The sequence below is a fragment of the Myodes glareolus genome, chromosome 2, assembly GCF_982192425.1.
Source record: "Myodes glareolus chromosome 2, mMyoGla1.1, whole genome shotgun sequence".
Taxonomy (NCBI): Eukaryota; Metazoa; Chordata; class Mammalia; order Rodentia; family Cricetidae; genus Myodes; species Myodes glareolus.
The window spans coordinates 105,337,284-105,360,097 of record NC_142027.1 but is presented as its reverse complement, the minus strand read 5'-3'; the positions used below and the strand labels follow the sequence as shown (position 1 = coordinate 105,360,097).

The window sequence follows — 22,814 nt, the reverse complement described above, 5'->3', positions numbered from 1 at the left end:
CAATGGGGGAGCTCAGTCAGAGGGAAAGCTGCAGAAAGACAACTCTGGTCCATCCTGAACCCTACTTCCCCAGACACCCACGGAAAGGGCTATGTAAACCCAGGGGGTCTAGGAAGCGTTCCTGGGGGACAGCAGAACCCCAGTCCTAGGCAGAGCCATTGTGAAGGTGGACAGGGCCTCCTTCTGCACCCTGGGGGCACAGCTAAAGACAAAAGTCAACATGGTCTTGGCATACATATGAATCTAGGATGATGATCATGGTAAGACCCTGGGGACACTGGCCACAGCCACAGAGAGGCAGCAATTGAAGACCCATAGAGGACTATGGGGTTCTGAGAGCGAAGCCACAGGACAGCAGACACCTAGAACACCCTTCAAAGAGAAAGGCAGCCTGGGCCTATAGCAATACTTGGGGAGTGGCCACCCCAGGGTCCTGCACCTCTGCACCCCTCCCCATCCCATAGCCGGAACTCTTACCCTTTGGTATTGCCGCTTCTGCTTGTGGCCTGGAGCCAGGACTGGTCTTACCAACCCCTGGAGATATACCCAGGCTTTTGTTGCCAGTCTGGAGTGATACAGATGTCCATGAGGTATTGCCCACACTCAGGGGGACGGTAGGCTCCATCTTCAAAGCAGGGGGCTGAGGGGTGGTTGAATGTGATAGCTTGGGAGAGGGAACTTTTTGGGGTACTTCATTCTTGGGAAGAGAGATTGAGATAGAAGAGGTGGCTGGGGAGGACCTGTGGAGAAGAAAGTGGGTGTCAGGTGTGGGCGAATCCACGAGTCACACCCCCCACACACACACAAGAAGCTAGTTTCCTGAGTGACCCCAATGAACTGAGGACAATCTTCCCCAGGCCAGATGACCCATGGCATCTACTTGTGGCCCTTAGATGCACTGATAACTCTTTTATCCTATTAAATCTGGTGTCCACTGGGATTAAAATGTCCCCCAGATATACCATGCATGGGTGCAGAGCTGAGGGACCAAGGAAGGCCCTGACTGGAGCTAAAGGCTGTCCTGCACTTGCTCAGATAAGTATTAAGTTACTCATAGGATGGACAGTCCAGCCAGGAACCAGCCTCCACCTGGGCAGTGTGGCTGTGGGTTACCTACGTTCCCTCAGGCAGCTCACACGCAGGAACACAAAGCCCAGGCAACATGTGGCACCACTCCAAGCTCTGCCAAGCCTATTCTACAGGGCCATGACAGAGGTGCTTATCACAGACCAGGAGCAGCAATGTGCAACCCTCCTGACCCCAGCACCAGCCCAAATAGGTTCCAGCAGTTATGAGCCAGGAATGTCCCACCCTGAAATCAAGGACCAACCCAGAATAGAACCTCTTGACTCACTAAACAGCTGTAATGGGTTGAATGAGTACCTTAAAACTCAGATTTACTGGGGAACTTGATATATGATCTTATTTTTAAAGTGCAGTGCGGGGGGGGGGGAGGTGCTGAGTAGTGGTGACACACACCTTTAATCCCAGCACTCAGGAGGAAGAGGCAGGCAAATCTGTGAGTTCAAATCAAGCCTGGTCTACAGAAGGAGTTTCAAGACAGCCAGGGCTACACAGAGAACCCTTGTCTTAAAAAAGGGGGCGGGGAGGCACAGTAGATGTGATCGCATTATAATGCAGTCACACTAGAATACAGCGTAATCTCAGCACTGGGGACGCTAAGGCAAGAGGACTTGGAGTTGAAGGTCAGCTGGGATAGAAGAGACCTTGTCTCAGAAACACAAGGACTGGGCTGGTGAGACGGTTCAATGGATGGAAGTGCTTGCCATGGAAGCCTGGCAGCCGGTACCCACATAATTCAACTCCCAGTACCCACATAAAGGTGGAGGGAAAAGCCAACTCCAAAAAATTGGTTTCTGACCCCCACACAGACATTGTGACATATGTCACACACATCATACATAATACATATATAAGAAAGACGGGGGGTGTGTGACTCAGTGGTAGAGCCCCTGCCTAGAATCCCCCAGTGAGGGGCTGGGGTGTGGCTCAGTGGTAGAGCACCTGCCTAGAATCTCCCAGTGAGGGGCTGGGGTGTGGCTCAGTGGTAGAGCACCTGCCTAGAATCCCCCAGTGAGGGGCTGGGGTATGGCTCAGTGGTAGAGCCCCTGCCTAGAATCTCCCAGTGAGGGGCTGGGGTGTGGCTCAGTGGTAGAGCACCTGCCTAGAATCCCCCAGTGAGGGACTGAGGTGTGGCTCAGTGGCAGAGCACCTGTCTCGCATGTGGAATACCCTCAATTCCATTTCTAGCACTCTACACAAGAGAAAAAAAGAAAAAACAGAGGATAGTGGAGTCCATATAAAATGGAATCAGAGATGGAGGAAGGCTGCTACCAACCCAGGGTTGCCAGGAACCTGCAGATGTTGGGGTAAAAGGACTCTCTCCCCTGCAGCCCTGGTGGAGCATGTGGCCTGCCACAGGATATGCTTCTGCCACTGAAGCTGTCCTGTGAGGGAGGACTACTGCCCCCTCTACCTGCATCATATGGTCAGTGTCTAGTGGAAGACACTATAGGTGTCAGGCACAAAGGGATGCTCAGAACCCAGCTCCCCTCACACAAGTCATCCAAGGCATGGAGCCAGGCAGTGTGGCTTCCGTTTTAACACCCATCTTCCTGTCCACAAGACAAGCATAAAGGTCCTGGAGTACCAGTCTAGTGTGGGCCACCTGTAACCAGCAATGCCTGTAAGACCACCACACCCTACATTCCTGCTTCTCTCCTGTCCCCCACTTCCACTTTTCAGATAAGATTGCTAAGGCCACACAGTCATGGAGGGACAGAACTTCTCCATGTCCCGGTGGAGCAGGTCACAGCCACACCCCATATCTCTCCCACCTACCTGCTTGATGTCTGGGTACCAGATCCCGTCAGCCCTGGCAGGGCCTTCCTAAGTACACTTAGCGCTTGCTCACGGCTGCTCTCCTGGGCGGGGGTATCCACAGCAGCAGAGACCTTGCTGGCAGGGGCACTCACCCCAGTGGACACCTTGCTGGTGGGGGCATTCACCACAGTGGAGACCTTGCTGGTGGAGGTATTCACCACAGTGGGGACCCTACCATTGGGGGGATTCACCACAGTGGGGACCTTGCTGGTGGGGGCATTTACTACAGTGGTGGCCTTGCTGGTGGATGTATTCACCACAAAGGGGACCCTGCCATTGGGGGCATTCACCACAGTGGGGACCTTGCTGGTGGAGGTATTTTCCACAGTGGGGACCTTGCTGGTGGAGGTATTTACCACAGGGGGGACCCTGCTGGCAGGACTATTGTTGGATGGGGCTAGGGCAGGATTCTGGAAAAATTTCTCTCGGGCTTGCTGAGTCCTAGAAGCTGCGGAGGTCCAGGCTGGGGTAGCCGCTGTGTTTGGAGATGCTGTGCTCAAGTTGAGCTGAGTCTTAACACCTTTGGAAGTTGCCTGGCCTTGGGGCACAGACGGGTGAGAGTCCAGAGTACTTGGCTGCACAAGGGGACGGGAGTCGATGGCCGCTGTGCTGCTGCTCTTGGCAGGTGAGGACCAGCCTGTCGGGGAGCTATTAGTCACATGGGTGATGGCTTTGCTGGTCACAGAAGTAGTGGCCACTGGGCTGGTGGACAGCCTGGGCCCTGCAGGGCTCCCCACATGGCCACGGGAGGTGGCTGGCCGGTTAAGTTCAGTCTGGACAAAACCTTTAGCAGTTGTGTTGCCTACAGCGGGCTCCCAGGCTGCTGCCTTGGTCCTCAGCGGTGTCCCCTCTCCTAGCCCATTTGCCTCCTGAACTTTCCGTGAGGCATTGATTGGCCTGGTGTCTGCAGCAACAGCCCCTGGCTGTCTGGAGGCCAGCTTTGACAACTTGGGGCTCCCAGAGGTGACTTCTTGGCTGTGATGAGTACAGACAAAGACGCCCGGCTCTCCTGTGGCACGGTAGGCCCCCGAGTGCAGTGTGTTGGAACACTGCTTACACCTGCGGGAGGAAGCCACTGAGATAGGTTCCGAGCCCTTGCCCAATCCCTCACGCATCCCTTGCTCATTCATTTCATCCTCCCAAAAGCACACGTCGCCATACTCCCGTATCCACGCATGCGGCCGTCGAGTCATGCGACAACTAACGGCTCATGAATGACTTCCATCACTGTGAGCTGCAGCGTCCACTGGCACGCTGGTCAGAGGTGTGGACACCACAGAAAGCGTCAGCAGATGCATACATAAAGACCATAGAGTGTGCCCCACTTTCAGGAGTCCCCCCCCAAGCTTGAAGAAGATGGACATGAGATTCACTCCTTGTCCCCCAAATCTGGAAGCTTCCGAGAGGCAAGGAGGAGGTTACGAAGGATCACAGAGTAAATAAATGAATAAAAACCAACACAAAGGGTGGAGACAACAAGGGAGATTGAGATTGAATCAGTGTGTCTAAAGGACAACCCTGACATTAAAGGAGGACATTAGGGTTCAGTAGTACTGTCCCCAGTGGAAGACAGATGCAAGGACCCAGACATGCAGTGTTTGGAAATCATACCTGAAGCAGCTTCGGTGGTAGAGCCGCCCATCAGCCAGGTGTCGCTGCACAAGGTGAACGTGTTTGCCACAGATCCCACAGATGCTGCTGACGGAGCTGCCTGCAGTTCCCAGAGCCTGCAGGGAAGTGTCAGGAGCTGCTGAGGGGCAGCTGACATCTCCAGACTCCCACCTCAGCCCAGACGTGGCCAACAGATCCCACTTGATGGACTGAGAGCTGTGACCCTGGGGAGCCGCCAGCCTCAGCATAGGCATGGCTGCACACTCAGGACCTCCACACTGGCCTGATTTCGGAGATCCTGGGGACCCAATGTGGGGCTAAAGACAAGCCTAGTACCCTCTGTTACCCCACCAGGCTCTGAAATCAGGCCAATCCACGGGCATCCAGGCCTGCCTTGCTCTGCCTTCATGGAAGCTGCAGTAACCACTAACAGACAGCAGGCGGCACTGAAGTTTAGCACTTCAGGACTGGCCAGGACCGGCCAAGGTCCAAACCAGTGTCCCTTCCTTCAGCTCCATCCCACCTGGATGACCTCCTATGTCTCAGTTTACCCATCTGTATTATGGGAATCACAACTCTTGCCACATTGAGCAGAGCCACCTCAGTGGGTACGCTGGATACAAAGCATGGGAAGGGGTACTGTACCCTAAGAGAAAATCCCACACAGTTCTGTTTGGGATATACTTAGCCCTATAATGCCTACTCAACCAAGACATGCTTACAGCCTTTGGAGACGGCCTCTCTGAGCCACTCTCATTCCTTCGAACCACGGGGTTTGTCCTAGCTGGAGACAGTGGTGACCTCTGGGCTGGAGCTGGTGAGGGCACCTTGGCAGGTGGTGGCAGGACCTTCTTTTCAGAACATTCTTCAGTCGAGTCTGATGAGGGTCTCTTCACACCAGCCATGCCCCCAACTGGCATGAGACACAGGAAACGGGTCAGGAGGGTCTCACCCAGAACTTGTACCCTCTGAGAGGTCCTTGTGCCCACAGTGAAAGGCCTGGGCCTCCTAGGACAGCTGGTGGGCTCAGAATTGGGAAAGGACAGCCCCAGGGCACATTCTTTCCAGCAAACCCTGACCTGGCCCTCACCCCGTCTCCCGGCCGACAACCCCATCTAGGGTCACGGAAAGGGACTTTTCTGTTTCCAAACCACCATTCCTCCAGGCTGGCCCTCGGCCCAGGGGGATTCCGGAGATTTCTAAGAGGAATGTGGTGCAGGAAGCCAAATAGCTCCCCACTCACAGAGCTGGGCAAAGACCCGCTTGTGCCCCTTTCCCTTACTATCCCTGCCTGGGACACACAGCTTCCATGGTCACAGTCAAGCAAGCAGCACCCAGGGTCTGCTGAATGATTCCAGCAGCTGTCTAAGACCTTGGGGGTCAGGATGGGCAAAGAGGGTAGAAAGACGAGGACAGGAGTCATACAGGAGCATAGGGTAGGCACAAGCCTTGCTAAGTGTCTCCCAGTAGGACTAGGTTGGGGAACAAGGGAGCCCAGGGCCTCACTCTATACTTGCACAAAGGCCTCTGGTCTCCTTGGTAACAGATACAGCTACGAGAACCCACATGAGTAGTCTCAGAAAGGTACCCTTCCTGCATCACTACCCACCCTTGGGCCCAGTGCTGTGGCGTGAGGACTGAGGGTGGGCATGGAGCTCAAAAGGGGAGACTGTAGCCTGGGCTGGTGGTCCTGAGAGCATCGACAATCTTGGCCATGTTGTTGGCACGGGAGGGCCCCCCTGGACAGGGACTCACTTGGGGACCGGCCGTGGAAGTAGTTGTAATACTGTGACACGTAGGTGAGGATGCTCAGCCGGTCTGGAACCTTCAAGGCCACCATGTCCTCAGCGTCCAGAAGGGCTGGGATGCCCAGCTGTTCTTCAGCCACTCGGAAGGCCTGGAGAGAGGTTTAAATCAGCAGGGCAGACAGTAGAAAGAACTATGACTGAGCCACATAGCTCTAGAAGCCTCTGACTGAGCCACCAGCCCAGATGAAATAGAAGCCTAGGCTACAAGTCCAAGGACCCCTGCCTGTATGACCTCCCAGGCTCAGTGTGTCCATTTGTATAAAGGTTCAAAGTACCAACATCCCAACAGATGTTCCTCAGGAGACCAGACCCAGAAGGCTAAGTTGTATGATAGGGGCAGATGCTATGAATTGAACCCAGGACCTCCAACTTGCTAGGCCATGCCCCAGCCCCTCACTGGGGAATTCTAGGCAGGGGCTCTACCACTGAACCATACCCCAGCCCCTCACTGGGAGACTCTAGGCAGGGGTTCTACCACTGAGCCACACCCCAGCCCCTCACTGGGGGATTCTAGGCAGGGGCTCTACCACTGAGCCACACCCAAGTCCCTCACTGAGGGATTCTGGGCAGGGACTCTATCACTGAGCCACACCCCAGCCCCTCACTGGGGATTCTAGGCAGGTGCTCTACCACTGAACCACACCCTAGCCCCTCACTGGGGGATTCTAGGCAGGTGCTCTACTACTGAGCCACACCCCAGCCCTCACTGGGGGATTCTAGGCAGGTGTTCTACCACTGAGTCATACCCCGAGTGCCAGCACTGGCCCTGGACTTGTAATCCTCCTGCCTCAGCCTCCTGAGTAGCTAGGACTACAGGATTGTACCACCCAGCCTGGCTCTAGAAGGCTCTTGGTGTGTATGCTCACCCCACCCCTGGGGCTTATCACTCTAGTAACAACCTTGAGCCTCTACAGCTGGGTCGATGATTGACAGCTCAGTGTCTCTCCCACCTTTACTGTCTGCTGCCCACCTCCAGCACCAAAGTCCCAGGGAGGCTCCAATTACTGACCGATGGCCATGCTTGCCTTCCCCACTTGCTTCCCTCATCAAGTAATCCCCGATGTGGTGGATTCCCTGTATATCCCCTGTCTGCATCTGACTCTTGGCCTCACTGAGATACCCACTTGTGGTTGCTGATAACTTCCACCCACTCAAGCCCTTCTCCAACTGCCAACTGTGGATGCAGGCATAGCTCAGCTACTTGGGAGGCTGAGGCAGGATGACTATGAGTCTAACAGTATGCTGGGCTACAGAGTCAGTTCAAGGCCACCCAGGCCTACTTAGGAATACTATCTTAAAATAAAAAGTAAAATGGGTACTGAGACTATGGCTCAGCCTTAGAGCTCCTGCCCAAAATCCCCCAGTGAGGGGCTGGGGTGTGACTCAGTGGTAGAGCCCCTACCTAGAATCCCCCAGTGAGGGGCTGGGGTGTGGATCAGTGGTAGAGCACCTGCCTAGAATCTCCCAGTGAGGGGCTGGGGTGTGGATCAGTGGTAGAGCCCCCGCCTAGAATCCCCAGTGAGGGGCTGGGGTGTGGATCAGTGGTAGAGCCCCTGCCTAGAATCCCCCAGTGAGGGGCTGGGGTGTGGCTCAGTAGTAGAGCACCTGCCTAGAATCCCCCAGTGAGGGGCTAGGGTGTGGTTCAGTGGTAGAGCACCTGCCTAGAATCCCCAGTGAGGGGCTGGGGTGTGGCTCAGTGATAGAGTCCCTGCCCAGAATCCCTCAGTGAGGGACTTGGGTGTGGCTCAGTGGTAGAGCCCCTGCCTAGAATCCCCAGTGAGGGGCTGGGGTGTGGATCAGTGGTAGAGCCCCTGCCTAGAATCCCCAGTGAGGGGCTGGGGTGTGGATCAGTGGTAGAGCCCCCGCCTAGAATCCCCAGTGAGGGGCTGGGGTGTGGATCAGTGGTAGAGCCCCTGCCTAGAATCCCCCAGTGAGGGGCTGGGGTGTGGATCAGGGGTAGAGCCCCTACCTAGAATCCCCCAGTGAGGGGCTGGGGTGTGGATCAGTGGTAGAGCCCCTGCCTAGAATCCCCCTGTGAGGGGCTGGGGTGTGGATCAGTGGTAAAGTATGTATGCCCTAGGTTTAAGTCTCAGTACCGCAAAACAAAATACATAAAAAATCTAAAACATGTAAAACTCCACCAGCTCCATTTAGCCCAGGGCAGAAGTCCCTGGTGTCCTCACCCGGTCCCTGATGACTCATAGGACTCTCTTGTAGATCCCTTCACTGAGGCTTCTCTTCCAGATGCCTGTGTGGCCTCCATGTGGATGCCAAGTTGGGGTCCTACACTGCTCACACGTGTGCAGTTCCTTAGGGCCCCATGCCACATTCATACCAAGCCTCCGATCTCTAAGCCACAGAACAGGCTCAGGATCTGGCCACTTCCACTGAAGGCCATGTGTCCCTCCCGTGTGACCTCAGCAGACACTCCTTTCTCCTGCAGAGTCTGGAGAAGGAGGGCCTCCAGGCAGGTCCATGCTTCCCAGGGGTCCAGTCTCACTGGCTTGGAGAGAAGCCCAGAATCCTTTCTCCACCGTGATCTGCATCTGCCTCGAGACGCCACCCCCACCCTGGCTCCTCAACTACGTGTCCTGCCCAGCACTCTGTAGCCCCAGAATGACTTCCTGAAACCATCCACAGCCTGCCAACAAGGTATCCATGGACACCAGCCTCATCTCCCCATCTCACGCCCAGTGCTATTAGAGCAGTGTATTACAATGTGGCCAACACTAAACAAACTCTCTTTGGTGTGTGTGCGTGTGTGTGTCCCTGTGTGCATGTATGCATGCCTATGGCAGCCAGAGTGCATGGTCAGATGTCTCCCAAAATTGCTCTCTACCTTATATTTAGTTTTTTAAATATGTTTGGAGGGGGGGTATGTGCACACATGTTCAAATGTGCATGTGTGTACGTGTCATGGAGTGTGTGTGTGTACTATGTGCCCATACATGTAGAGTCCAGAGATTGACAGTAAGGTCCTCCTGGGTCACTCTCCACCCTATGTACTGGTTCAGAGTCTCTCACTTGAATCCAAAGTTAGCCAGCTGGGCTTGTCTGGCTAGACAGCTTGCTCTTGAGGTCCCCTGTCCCCACTTCCCATGCATCGGCACCAAAGACCAGTATTGGGGCCCATGCGGACCCTCCTTGGCTCAGAGCAAGAACAGATATGTATCAGTCCAAGGGATAGTGGGGTATATCTTGTAGCAGGGAAACTTAAGTTGGCACAGGGAAGGGTCTTACAATGGGTGTACAGAGCAGGTCTGGAACCAAGGGGCCAGGAAGGTGGTCCTGCTCACCCCCAGGACCATCAGGATCCCCCCACTCCACAGCTTCCACAGGCCTTGCTCTGCCCTGGGTGAACTGGCAAGGCCATCCACAGGAAAGGAGGTTGGCTGCTACTCCCTGGGGACTCTCTGTCCTGGTGAGGAAGAGAGGGGTCCATGGGGCCTAGCCTAGGATCCCAGATCAAAAGTTGCTCTCAGAACACAGACTGCCCAGTTTGGGACAGGCTGAGAAGTCATGGGGAGGCCAAATTCCCAGAAGGGGACCCCTGGATAACCTAGTGGAAGGTTCTCTCCACTGAGGTGCAGTGGCCTTCAGAAAAGAGCTGGGTTGGGAGGTGGTGGCACATGCCTTTAACCCCAGCACTTGAGAGACAGAGGCAGGCAGGTGTCAGTGAGTTCAAGGCCAGCATGGTCTACAAAGCGAGTTCTGGGACAGCCAGAACTGTTACACAGAGAAACCCTGCCTTGAAAAACAATAAAACAAAACAAAACAAGAGCTGGAAGTTCGAGGCAGAGGGCTTAGAGGACAGGACAGAGGGCATCAGCTCGCCAACTCACCAACTTGTTGTTCTCGTAAATGTTTTCCTTCCGGAGGGCACTGAAGTTTCTGGAAGATAAGAACACTTATGTCAAACCAGGTGTGATGACGCATGCCTTTTATCTCTGCACTCAGAAGGCAGAGGCAGGTGGATCTCTGTGAGTTCAAGGCTTGCCTGGTCTACATGGCAAGTACCAGGACAGGCAGGTCTATGTAGGAAGACCTTGTCTCAACAAAACAAAGTATTTATGTCCAAAGTCACTCAACTCTAAGAAGGAAGCAGGGCCTCGGGGACTATCTTGCCCAAATGAGGAAACTGAGGCTAGGGCAGGGCTGTGAATTCAACAGGTCTTGAGCCAGGCTGGTACCGGGTCTGGCTTGTGACCTACTCTGACCACAATGATGTCCCCACCTCCTATCATCTGGGTGGTGTGGGAAGTCCTTCTGTATATGTGCTGCTTTTGTTGGCTAATGAATAAAGAGTCTGTTTCAGGCAGTGGCTTAGCAGAGTAGAGCTAGGCAGGAAAACTAAGCTGAATGCTGGGAGAAAGAAGGCAGAGTCAAGGAAAAGCCATGGAACCACCAGAGGAGAAAGATGTGAGTCACCAGTCAGAACCTTGCCCATAGGCCACAAACCTCATGGTAAAATATAAAATAATAGAAATGGGTTAACCAAAGATATAAGAGCTAATTAGCAATTCGCTTAAGTGATTGGCCAAGCAGTGATTTAAATAGTATAGTTTTTGAGTGATTATTTTGGGTCTGGGCAGCCGAGAACAAACAGATTGGATCTCCCCCTAAAATCTGGGTACTGGTGACCCACAGTGGACCCCCAGAACAGCCTTCACCTCCAGCCCCTTGAGGAGCTTGAGCCCTTGCTTGCCACTCCTGGCCCCATTAGAAGCAGCAGGCCCCAAATCCAGAGAGATAGAGCCACCAGTTCAGGGCGGTCCCGCTAAGACAATTCAGAGGAGGCCCCATCCAATGGAGAAAGGACAAGACATGGTGAACATGAGAGGCCCTAAGGCAGAGGGCAAAGCCAACACAGAGGGATGGAATGCCACAGGGTTAGCAAGTGACTGCCCATATTATCAATCTGGTCACCACTTACAATTTTACGGCACCTCCTGCAGGGGGCGCTGTTCTGACCCACTCATAAACATACTTCCTGAACGCTCACAGGTCTTGTGGGCTGAAACACTGTGAAGGCAGAGAGGCTTGGGGGCACATGCAAGTCACTCCATAGGAGGCAGGGCCAACCCCTCCATCTTTCATTCACGGGAAGGTGTGACTTGCTATTCACCAGAGGCTCCACCTGGTCCCGGGGTGCCAGAAATTAGTTCATATGTGACCATGTGGTCCTAGGAAGTACCCAAGGTGGTGCCCCAAGCAGCCTGGACAGTCGAGTTTTCTTGGAGAAGCCAAGGGTGCCACCCGCCCAGGTACCCAGGGGGCCCCAGACTCCATGTGCATGCCACAACATGCCCTTGACACACCCAAACATGACACACCCCGGCTCACCTGCAAGTTGCCTTGCCCAGCCTGATGTTACTAAGAGAGGTCAGCCAGAGCCTGTTGGCACCCTGGGCAAACTGGTTAAAGACCGACAACTGCCCATCTATCCACTTGCTGTCTGTGGGTCCCAGGAGGCAGCTGCTGCCACTTGAGTGACCTAAATTGTTCCAGAAGCTTCCTGGCACAGAGGAAGGGTCTCTGACCAAACACTGTGTCCTGTTTCTTAGTGTCTGCCTCGGGCAGGCCACTTCCCTTGGGACCCCAGTTTCCCAGCCTGTGAGGACAGCAAAGTTTCTGAAAGAGACAGAATTCTCTTTCTTTTCCTTCGTCTTATTTTTCTATTTAAAATATTTATTACATTTTTATCTATTTAGCCAGTGTGCTTGTGCGTGGGCATGGGTGTGCCGTGTGTGTGTGTGTGTGTGTGTGTGTGTGTGCGTGTGTGTGTGTGTGTGTGTGTGTGTGTAGGATAGAGTCGGTTCCCTTCTTCCACCATGTGGATCCTAACTGAACTCAAGTCATCAGACTTGGCAGCAAACTCCTTTACCCATTGACTCATTTTGCCAGCCCAAGCCTAAAACTTTTTTCTTTTTCTTTTTCTTTTTCTTTTTCTTTTTTCTTTTCCTGGTGCTGGGAATTGAACTTAGGGCCTCACACATGCTAGGTAAGCATGTACTATACTGTGCTATAGTCTCAGTCTTCTATGTATGCACGTGTGCACGTTTGTGTGCAGGCGTATGTGGAGGCCAGAGGTCGCTGTCACGTGTCTTCCTCAATCACTCTCCACCTTACTTTTTGAGGGTCTCTCGGGGAACTTGGAGCTCACAGATTCAGTTAGGAGGGCTGGGGACTCCGGAGATCCCCCTGTCTCCAACCACCACTGCCCCAGCCCTGAGATTACAGATGTGTACCACAACACCTGCCTTTTCCCATGGGTTCCGGGCCTCGAATTCAGGGCCTCATGCACAGCAAATGCTTTATCAACTGAACTATCTCCTCAGTCCCTCCTCCTCACTTCCCTCCTCCCCCTCTCCCCTCCCTGACGTTTTGGGGACATGCTAAAAACACCTCTTATCACTAGGCTCCATCTCAGCCCCAAATTTGAGTCCTACTCAGGACACCACTTGATCAGATTTGACAGCCATGTCCCCAGTACACAGGCTGTCTCAACAAAGAAGCGGGAAGGTTCTGGGTGCCTATGGCCACCTCAGCTGGGACAGCCTAGCTCTGAAGCCAGTCTGCCTGCAGAAGTCAAGCCTTGCCCAGTCTACATCAGGAGAAGCCTGGGCTGCAAGCCCATTTTATAGACCAAGTGAAATGAGACCAGTCAGTCCTGCCACACGGTGGCGGGGGGAGGGCTGCAGTGTGTCCCCTCCCTCCTTAAAAAACTTTCCCCTTCAGTTTTCAGTCCAGCCAGCCAGCTGCCAGCTACCCAGCCCCTCAGGAAACTCTCGGCACTTCCGGCCAGGACCAGCTCCGATAACGCATCCCAGATGCCAAGACCACCCGCACAGCGAGAGGGGCACCAACAGATGACAGGAGCGGGGAAGGGCGGGTTCCAGGCCCCCAAAGTCTGGGTGGCCTCATGCACCGACGTGAGCACCATCCACCTGAGCCTGTCCCCAGATGCCAGGTGTTTCTAGATTGTCCACGGCCGGGCATGTGGAGTGTCCAGCACCCGACAAGCCCGAGTCCTCCAGCCACACTGGTCCCTCCCATCCCCCACCCCTTTCAAAGAAAGCACAAGTTCTTCTCCAGTGCCCAGGGTCACTGACCTAAATGGCTACTGCTAGGAGGCCGGACAACAAGCTGTGTTTTGTTTCCAAACAGAACAGGAAGAGGCGAGCTACCAGCCTCCTACTTTCGCCTCTGAACACCCAGGGGGCCCAGCGCCTCCCTGCAGCTCTATTTTGTCCTCTAGCCCACAGCTCCAGGTACTGCCGAGCCTTCCAACAGTGCAGCCACACTCTGAGAAGGGGCATGGGACAGAGACTGAGACTAAACATCCATTTCCAGCTGACGCTCGGGACCAAGTATAAACTGCTTCCCTGGGCCCAAAGGTTTCCATGACTGAATGGAAGCACCCTGACCAGTCCCTCAATCACCACATCCTGCTGACACCAGGCCCAGCCTCGGCACCTCAACCCAAGCTGTTCCCGGCCTCTGCCCGACACACTGACCGGGGTCACCTGAGGGCACTCAGGTCCCCAGGTGGACATTGCTTTTCCATTCCCTGAGCTCATGTCCCCCGCTGGCATGGGGTACAGGAGGTAGCGGTTCTGTCCCTCAGTTGCCGTCACCTGAGCTAGCCAACAAGGCAGTCCATCCGAACTACCTTAGAATTCTTTGTCATTATTATGATTGTGTGTACACATGACGCGGAGGGTGCTATGTCTGCTCCATATGTGTAGACATCAGAAGGCAGCTTTATGGAATTGGTTCTCTCCTTCATTTGTATGTGGGTGCTGGGGATCAAACTCAGGTCACCAGGTTTGTGTAGAAAGCACTTTTACCCACTAAGCCATCTCTTTGGCCCTGGAGTTTCGTTATGACTTCATTTACGTTTGCTTTAAGGATTTATTTACCTATTGGTTTTGGTTTTTGTTTTGTTTTCTCTGACACGGTTTCTCTGGGTAGCAGCCCTGGCTGTCCTGGAACTCACTGTGTAGACCAGGTTGGCCTCCAACTCACAGAGATCCACCTACCTTTGTCTCCTGGGTGCTGGGATTAAAGGCGTGAACTATCACTGCCCAGCTTTAGTTTTATTTTACGTGGATGGGTGTTTTGCCTGCACATACATCTGTGAACCATGTGTGTGCAGCATCCACAGAAACCAGAAGAAGGCCTTGGACCCTGTGGAACCGGAGTGATAAACAGTTGTTATCTGGGTTGGTTGGATGCTGGGAACTGAACCTCTGGCTGAGCAGCCAATGTTTTTTTTAACCGATGAGCCATCTCTCCACCTCCTACTTACTCATTTTTGAGAGGCGCTCACATAGCCCAGGATGGCCTCAGATTCACTTTGTGGCCAGGGATAACCCTGAACTCTCGATCCTGCTGCCTCTTCCTTCCAAGTGCTAGGATTACAGGTGTGAGTCATGCCCTGGAGTCCTGACAGAGACCACCAAGTAAGGGCTGACCATCCCAGAAAGCATCCAGGACACAGCATGGATCCAGCATCACATTCCAAACTGAGTACTTACAGTGGATACGTCACAGCTAGTGTCTGAGGCTGTGTCTCCGATAGCCTAGGCTGAGCTCCCTAGGGGGCTACGCTGGTTAGTTATGACGTCACCTTGACACAGGCAAGGGTCATTTGGGAAGAGGGAACTCAACTGACACGATGCCTACATCAGATTACCTGGAGGCAAGTTGGTGGGACATTTTTTTGATTAGTGATAGGGCATATCCCATTGTGGGCTGTGCACCCACCACACACCTTGAACAGGTGATCCTGGGTGCTATAAAAAAAAAAAAAAGTAGGCCGAGTAAGCCATGGGAGCAAGCCAGTTGGCTGCATTCCTCCATGGTTTCTGCTCCAGCTCCTGCCTCCAGGTTCCTGCACTGACCTCCCTCAACCACACAGTGTGAACTGAAAGTGTAAGAAGCCAAATGAACCCTTGGTGGTTTGAATAGGAACGGCCCCCATCGGCTCATATATTTGGATGCTTGGTCTTTAGGGGGTGGTCCTGCTTGACAGGGATTAGGAAGTATGGCCTTGTTGGAGTAGGTGTGGCCGTGCTGGAGGAAATGTGTCACCCAGGGGAGGCTTTGGGGTTTCAAATGCTCAAGCCAGGTCCATCGTCTCTCTTCCTGTTGCCTGTGGATCTGAATGTAGAACTCTCAGTTCATCTAGAGCCACGTCTGCCCGTGTGCCACCATGAGGACCTGAGTTCAATCCCCAGAACCCATGCAGAAAGCCAGGCATGGTGGTGCAAGCTTGTAGCTCCGGTGCTGGGCAGGTAGAGAGACAGGGAGCTTTCTAGGCCTTCTGGTCAGCCAGTCGAGCTAATTTGGTGAGCTCCAGGCCAGTGAGCAACTCTGTCTCAGAAAACAAGGTTGTGGGGGAGGGCACTGGGGAAATGGCTCAGCGGTTAAGAGTGCTGGCTGTTGAGGAGGTACTGAGTTCAAGTCCCAGTAACCACATGCTCACAACCCTCTACAATGGGATCTGAGTCCATCTTCTGGTGTCCTTGAAGACAGGTCACTCATATACATTAAATAAATAAATAAATAAATAACAAGGTAGGGGCCGCAGCGATGGCTCAGTGGTTGAAAGCACTTGCTGCTCTTGCAGAGGGCCAATTCAGTTCTCAGCACCCACATGATGGCTTACAACGTTCTGTAACTCCAGTTCCAGGGGACCCGAAATCCTCTTCTGACCTCCACAGGCCACCAGGCAGGCACGTGGTGCGCAGACATGTATGCATTCAAAATATCCATATACATAAAGTAACATTTAAAAATCTTTTTTAAAAAAGTAAAAACAACGTGGTTAACATTCAAGGAATAAGAATACCCCCTACATGCACTGAAGCACACACATATAACACGCACACACACGCATGCCTGTGCTGGGGCACACGTGGAGGTACACACGCACTCACAGTACCCCAGAACTTCCCAGTGTAACTGGACTTAGAGACAGGGTCATCACAGATGTGATCAAATAAACATGATGTCATTGGGGTAGCCTGACCAGAGATGCCTGTGTCCCTACGCTGAGGGGAAACTTGAACAGAGACGCACACAGAGGAGGGAAGGCGTGAGGACATGACGGACCACAGCAGGCAACAGGCTGTACACAAACCAGCAGAGATAAGCAAGACTTCTCTCCACAGCCTCTGAAGAACGGCCCTGCCCTCCAGCTTCACTTATCTCTCTAGTATGGGGGGGGGGGGATGGAGGGGAATCAACCCTAGGGCCTCACACACACACTGCTGGTCTCTACCACAAAGCTACAATCCCCAGCAGTCGGCCTCACACTCACTGAGACTGTGTCTCCCTGAGCTCCCAGTTCAGGCTGGCTTGGAACTTACTCCACCACCCAAACCAACCTGGAACTTAAGATCCGCCTTCTTTAGCCTCTTGGAGCTGGGACCAGGGGTGTGCGGCACCACGTGTATTAGATTCCTCTGTCTGAGACATCTTAAGGAAGATCCTGGCATTCCTTCCCCTTTCTTTCATTTTCCTTCTTTCCTTTATTTCATGTATGTTTGTGTGTGCAGGGGGTGGGTCATGCGGGTGCAAGAATGTGTGAACACATATGGAGGCCAGACATCGACCTAGGGAGCCAGCCGTCCATCCCATTTTTTGAGACAGGGTCTCTCACTGGGGCCTGGAGCTTGCCCGTTAGAACAGGCTGGCAAACCAGCAAGTTCTGACAGTCTCCTGTCTCCGCTTCCCCGGCACTGGGGTGACAAGGGCACACCACTATCCCTGGTTATCATACCACTATCATGGGTGCTGGGGAGCGAACTGTGTCCTCACCTCCCCAGTCACTGCTGTATTTCATTTTATGAGGAACCGAACAAATCAATAAGTGGGGTAAAAAGTCACCTGCCAGTGTGTGGATGGCCGAATAGTCTGGGATGAGAACAACCCACCCATCCACCACGGAACACAATGGCCCTCTCTCCCAGCCCTGTGAGCTTTGGCTGTGGAGGAAGCCAGCCTCCAGCCCCTCCCCCCCAGCACCTCTGGGGGGCTCTTGGGAATAGTCCCCCCCTTCTAAATTCCCACATGGCTGACTTCGCATTCTTGTATTTCCTGGAAAAAAACTCAACTATGCAGGGGTAGGCACCAGGCTAGGAGGGGAATTCCCAGCACATCTGGAGTTAATCTCACTGGCAAGAAGGCAGAGAGAAGAGACAGCTAGAGAGGGGTCTTCGGCTCCAAGGTGGAGAGAGGGAATGAGGGTGAGTGTGGAACCAGGGGGACCAAGCCGGAGACCAGCCCTCTAGGAGTCTGGGAATCGGGCACAGGGAACAAGGCCTCTGAAAGGCCAGCACGAGGCTGGGTTGTCCCCTGGGAGGGCAGCAGCCCCCTCCCACAGTCCTGGACAGTTTCAGCCAGAAGGCAGTGGCAGGGTCTGGGCAGCCAGCCTCAGGCTGCAGAACAGAAGGCCTCTATGCCCAAGCAGCTTCCCGCTGGCCGAAGCCTTCGTGGGAGGGAAGGAAGCTGGCTTTGCCTCCTGGTCCACTCTCAGCTCTGGCCAGAGGTGCTTTGGGATAGAGCACACCCTGGGAAACCCCTGACCTTCAGCAGGACAGTCTGCAGTCTAGACAGGAGTCAGAGGCACCACAAGGGACCCATACAAAGGCTGCCTCGGCCACCTGCTGCTTCTAGCGGTGGCCTTGACATTAGCTTCCAGAGCTGTAGGGACCCTGAGGACCTTCAGGTCACCCCACCAATGACCAAGAGCAGGAAGTTTCCCCAGAACTCTGCCTTTATAGCATCCATGACAGTGCATACCTATAATCCCAGAGCTCACTGGCTAAAGCAGGAGAATTGGCCCAAATCTGAGCCAATCTGGGCTATGCAGTGAGTTCTAGACAAGCTTGTCTCCAAATTCAAGTTCAAGACCTTGTCTCCAAATAAACAACAGAACACCGCCATTGGGGGTGGGGGTGTGGCTTGCTTAGAACGCATGAAGCTCTGGGTTCTGATTATCCCCGGCACAGCAAAAATGGTGCATCGTGGCACACATCTGTAATTCCACCAGGAGAGGGAGACAGGAGGATCGGGAGTTCAAGGTCATCCTTGGCAACATAGGGAGTTCAAGGCCAACCTGGACGAAATGAGCACCCCCCCCCCATTTCAACAAAAGAAAAAGACACCAGATGTGGTAACACACACCTTAATTCCAGCACTCGGGAGACAAAAGCAGAAAGATCTCTGTGAGTTTAAGGCCAGCCTGATCTACATAGTGAGTTCCCAGCTTTCAGGGCTATATAATGAGACTCTGTCTCAAAAAAAGAAAAACACAAAAAGAGAGAGAGAGAGGTTAGCAAGACAGTTCATTGGGTAAAGGCTCTTCCATCATACATGTCTGACAACCTGAGTTCAATCTTGGGGTCCCACAGGGCTCTCCTGCCAGAGGGGAGCTTTTCTGAAGCAACCTCCCCCACCTCTTGGCTCAGACCAACAGAATACTATGCCTCTGCCCTCATGGCCCAGCTAGAACCGTATGGTGGCTCCTCCTGGTGAGGTCCAAAGGGAAGCTGGCCCACGGCGGCTCCCTACTTGGGGCAGGGCTGCTGACTAGAGGTGGGCTGGGCTGCTGTGCTGGGTGGTTTCCCAGCTCTCACCTGGCAGCTGCGCGGTGGCATCATAGCGGAAATGTCCTTGCAAGCAGGCCCTCTTAAATTCTGTGGAAAACCCAAGCTCTGAGGCGGAGCAGGGAGGGACACGTGGCATGAGGCAGGGAGCTGGCCCAGGTGGCTTCACTGGAAAGCCTGCTTCCTCAGTCCTGTGGGCCTAGCGATGTGGAAGGGTCAGGGACACAGCACACGTGAACTCACTGCCTGTAGCCTGGCCCCACCTGGCTGGCTCCGTGCCCAGGCTTGCTCCCTCATAGCTCTGCTCCGCCAAGGGCCACAGGAAGCGCACTCAGCAGGCAGGAGGAACAGACAAAGGGAAGGACTTCCTGGTGGCAAAGCTAGGGACAAGGAGACAGGATGTCCACCTTCCTGCTGCCAGAGGGTCTTGTGGGGGGGGGGGGGGGAGAAGTGAACTAGAGTACAGAGTACTGGGGTGTTGGGACCTGTGTCTCCCCACCCCCTGCCAAGATCTGACCTCAGGGCTCCTCAGAGAGGACAACCCCTCTGTACCTGTGGTCCGTCACACTTTTCTTCCCCTCCTGGTAGTCACCCAACTTTGCAGTGAGACATCTCCCAGCCCACCCACCACCTGCACCAGAGCACAGCAGGACACGGGCCGGAAGCTTTTTAAAAAAATAAAAAAAACGACATTTATTTATTTGGAGGAGAACACGCATGAAGCCCTGCACACGTGCAGGTAAAAACAACAGTTTCTGGGAGTCACCTCTCTCCTTCCATCACGTGGGTGAGTCCCGCAGATCCAAGGCAGATCATCAGGCTTGGTGGCAAGCCCAACTCTGGACCAGACCACAACACTGGGAGGGTTTTAAGGTTTAGATGCAGATGGCCGTCCCTCCTCCTGCACTCAGCCACGCTTTAGAAGAACGGCTCTCAACCTTCCTGATGCTGCGACCCTTTAATACAGCTCCTCATGTTGTCGTGACCCCCCAACCATACGGTTTTCGTTGTTACTTCCTAACTGTAATGTTGCTACTGTTATAAATTGTAATCTGATATGTATGACCTGTGAAAGGGGTGCTCTACCCGCAGAGGGTTCGAGACCCACAGGTTGAGAACCACTGCTTTAGCCTCGCACCAACCACTGCAATTCTGCCGAAAGCTGCACTCCTCTCCCACCGCTGCTATTACAGATGTCCACACCAAGGAATATGTGTCCTCCGATCGCCAAAGGCCAGGTATCCAGTGTCAAGATGTCACAGGGTCACACTCATTCCAGGGGAGGGTCCTTCTTATCTCTCCCAGCTTCTGGGAACTCCAGGGTGTCCCTTAGCTCATGTCTCCATCTCTGTCACCTCCAAACTCCTTCCAAATCTACAGGGGTTCCTCCCAAGCTTCTATCAACATCTACCGAGCTCCAGCGTCATGACCTCATCTGTGGGACTCTAGCGACATAGAGACAAGCCGCTTCCAGCTTCCACACAGTGTTAACTAAGAGACACCCCCCCCATCACCTCGAGCTCTCAGTTCAACTGGAACAGGCAGCAAGGAAGTCAGCAGGGTGTGAGATAACCCACCCAGAGTGGAACTCAGCAGGCGCCTCTTCCTCCAGCCTCCTTCCTGTCAGTCTCTTGGTTCCCTGTCATCACCTTGAGCTTCGGTTTCTGAGACCAGGAAGTTGTTCCCTGCACACTGGGGGCTGAGGCAATCTTACACAGTATACAGCAGGCACCTAGTAACTGTCAGTCAAATGAGCAAATATTTGGCACTTGCTGGTGCCGGCATATGTGTACATACAAGTACACAGACAAGCACAAAGTACACCACCGTGTGTATGCCCCTGCTCGTCTGTGGGTACTATGTGTCAGGTCGGAGCACATAAACCCCCTGCCTCGGAGCAGATGGAAACTCTGTATCTGCAAAGGTCCTGTCCCCATCTAGTTACCAACTGAGGCTGCTAGACCAGCAGAAACCAACGCCATTGTCTCCGCCATCTGAAAATCTGTCCCACAGTTCTCATCTAGGCTCCCTGCTCTGGACCATCATCAGCCTCCCCCTGCACCGCCCAGAGAGACCTGGCTACCCACATCCCCATGTGCTAAGGCCATCTTCCAAGGTCCACATCCCTGGCCCGATATCCACCAAGGCTTTCTTCGCTTGCCATATCACTAATGACCCTCTGAACTCACACCATCCACTTCCCTGAGGGTGATTGAGGCCATGGGGCCTCCCCAAGCAGCTCAGGGTGCGGGGGTTGGGGGCAGCGTATTTCACAACCATGGGGCAGAATACTACTTCTTGCTCAAGATTCCCACTTCCCGAGCAGAACAAGGCTTGGCACAAGGGAACCGGATGGTACCAGGCCTGGCTCTGTTTGCCACGCTGTGTAACCTGAATAAGAATTTTTGTTTGTTTGTTCATTTGTTGCTTTTTTTCCCCTTAACCTCAATTTCCCTGTCTGCACTGCAAGAAGCCTGAATAAGGTTGGCTCCAAAGGAGCTGCCTCATCTAGCCTCAAGTCCTCCCTGAGAAACACTCCCAGGCCAGCCATTCCGACTCCAGCTACCATGTCTCAGCACAGTTTTTCTCAGAAGAGCATGGGCTACAGGTGATCTTGTCCCATTCCAGGACTCTGGCCACCAGCCTAAGTTAGATCTCTGTAACAGTCTGCCAAAGTGTTTGCTAAGTGAATTACCTACAGAACAGATTCAGCCGTGGGCCAAGGTCCCTCAGCAAAACCGAGCCAGCTTACTTCCCAACGTCCTATGCCAAAGCCTCTTCTTTGGTAAGGGCTTTAGACTCCATCCCCTGCCCACTCCTGCTACTTCCAGGGAGAGTGACGCAGTCTTCATTGTTCCCCCATAACTCTAAGGTGCTAAAAGCCTTGGACTTCCCTCTTTGAATGCTTGCCCAAAGATGCCTGGACAAGCAGGGGGAAAGGTAGTATTTCCACTAGATGCCTCAAATAACCCTGATCTTGGGGTCAAACCTCAGGACAGTACAGGGTCTCAGAAGGTTCCCAGACGCTGCTCCTTTGCCCTTTCTCAGGGAGCAGGGGAAAGCGGACGCTGCCCTGAGTCACCACTGACTAAGCCGGCTGGACAGCCCACGTCCTGGCCCCTGGCCCAGCTGCACTTGGTGGCCTGCACAGAGGTCACTTGACTGCAGCAGCATTGGGGACCACCGAGTGGACTGTGCCTGCAGTACTCCATCCTGTCCTGGTGGCCCATCTGAGAGGGGTGTGTCTGCAAACTCTGACCCAGAACCCAGGGCAGGCGTGGCCTCAGTTTCCCGTTTGCAACAGCACCTCAGAGTCGGACTGAGGAGTCAAAGAGCACTCACATAAGGTCAGGCCGGTGTCGATGCAGGATAGCGCAGAAGGCCAGGCCATCGCGGAACGAGGTGGTCATGTTGGTGATGCTCACGTCTCGGTAGCCCTCGCACTGCTGCCGGCACCACTCTTGTAGGGCCTTGATGGCCGCCATGAGGGCGGCGGGCCGGGCCGGCGGCTCGAGGAGCTGGCCACAGACCCCGGTCGGGCCCGAGGCGCGGACGAGGACCAGACCCGCAGACCACCGACCAGCCGAGTTGGAAGAAAACGCGACCGGCGCCCCACACTGAAGCCGCCGGCGAGGCCGCCAGCCCCGCCCCCTTGAGGCCCCGCCCTTTCGGGTCCGCCCCCATATGGTCACGCCCCCTGGAGGCCCGTCTCACAAGCCCCAAGCTCCACACAGGCGCCTCTGTTCTGGCCGCCCCGCCCCAGTTTGCTCAGGCCACACCCATGCCCCGGGAAAGCCACGCCCATAGAAGACCACGCCCCCTCCTTCCTGGGACTGGGAGAATAGAGGCCGGGTGCTCTAGCCTTGGCTTTCAG

At 54.1% G+C, this 22,814-nt stretch overlaps 1 protein-coding gene across 3 annotated transcripts in view; it reads right to left on the bottom strand.

Annotated features, from left to right (window-relative positions):
- The window catches only part of Micall2 (MICAL like 2), a 28,250-nt gene extending 5,671 nt beyond the window's left edge, over positions 1-22,579 (bottom strand). For 2 of the 3 annotated variants that reach the window (XM_048436920.3, XM_048436921.3), the window contains exons 1-7: positions 22,283-22,579; positions 10,166-10,214; positions 6,271-6,412; positions 5,238-5,428; positions 4,516-4,631; positions 2,863-3,963; positions 478-740 (exon numbers count right to left, since the gene is read on the bottom strand). In XM_048436920.3, coding sequence (XP_048292877.3) covers positions 478-740; positions 2,863-3,963; positions 4,516-4,631; positions 5,238-5,428; positions 6,271-6,412; positions 10,166-10,214; positions 22,283-22,425 — 2,005 coding nt within the window. In that variant the 5' untranslated portion in view covers positions 22,426-22,579. Of the gene's footprint in view, positions 1-477; positions 741-2,862; positions 3,964-4,515; positions 4,632-5,237; positions 5,429-6,270; positions 6,413-10,165; positions 10,215-18,970; positions 19,061-22,282 lie in introns of those variants that run through there. The other variant, XM_048436922.3, reaches the window with a different exon arrangement.
- Between the last annotated feature and the right edge of the window lie 235 nt (positions 22,580-22,814).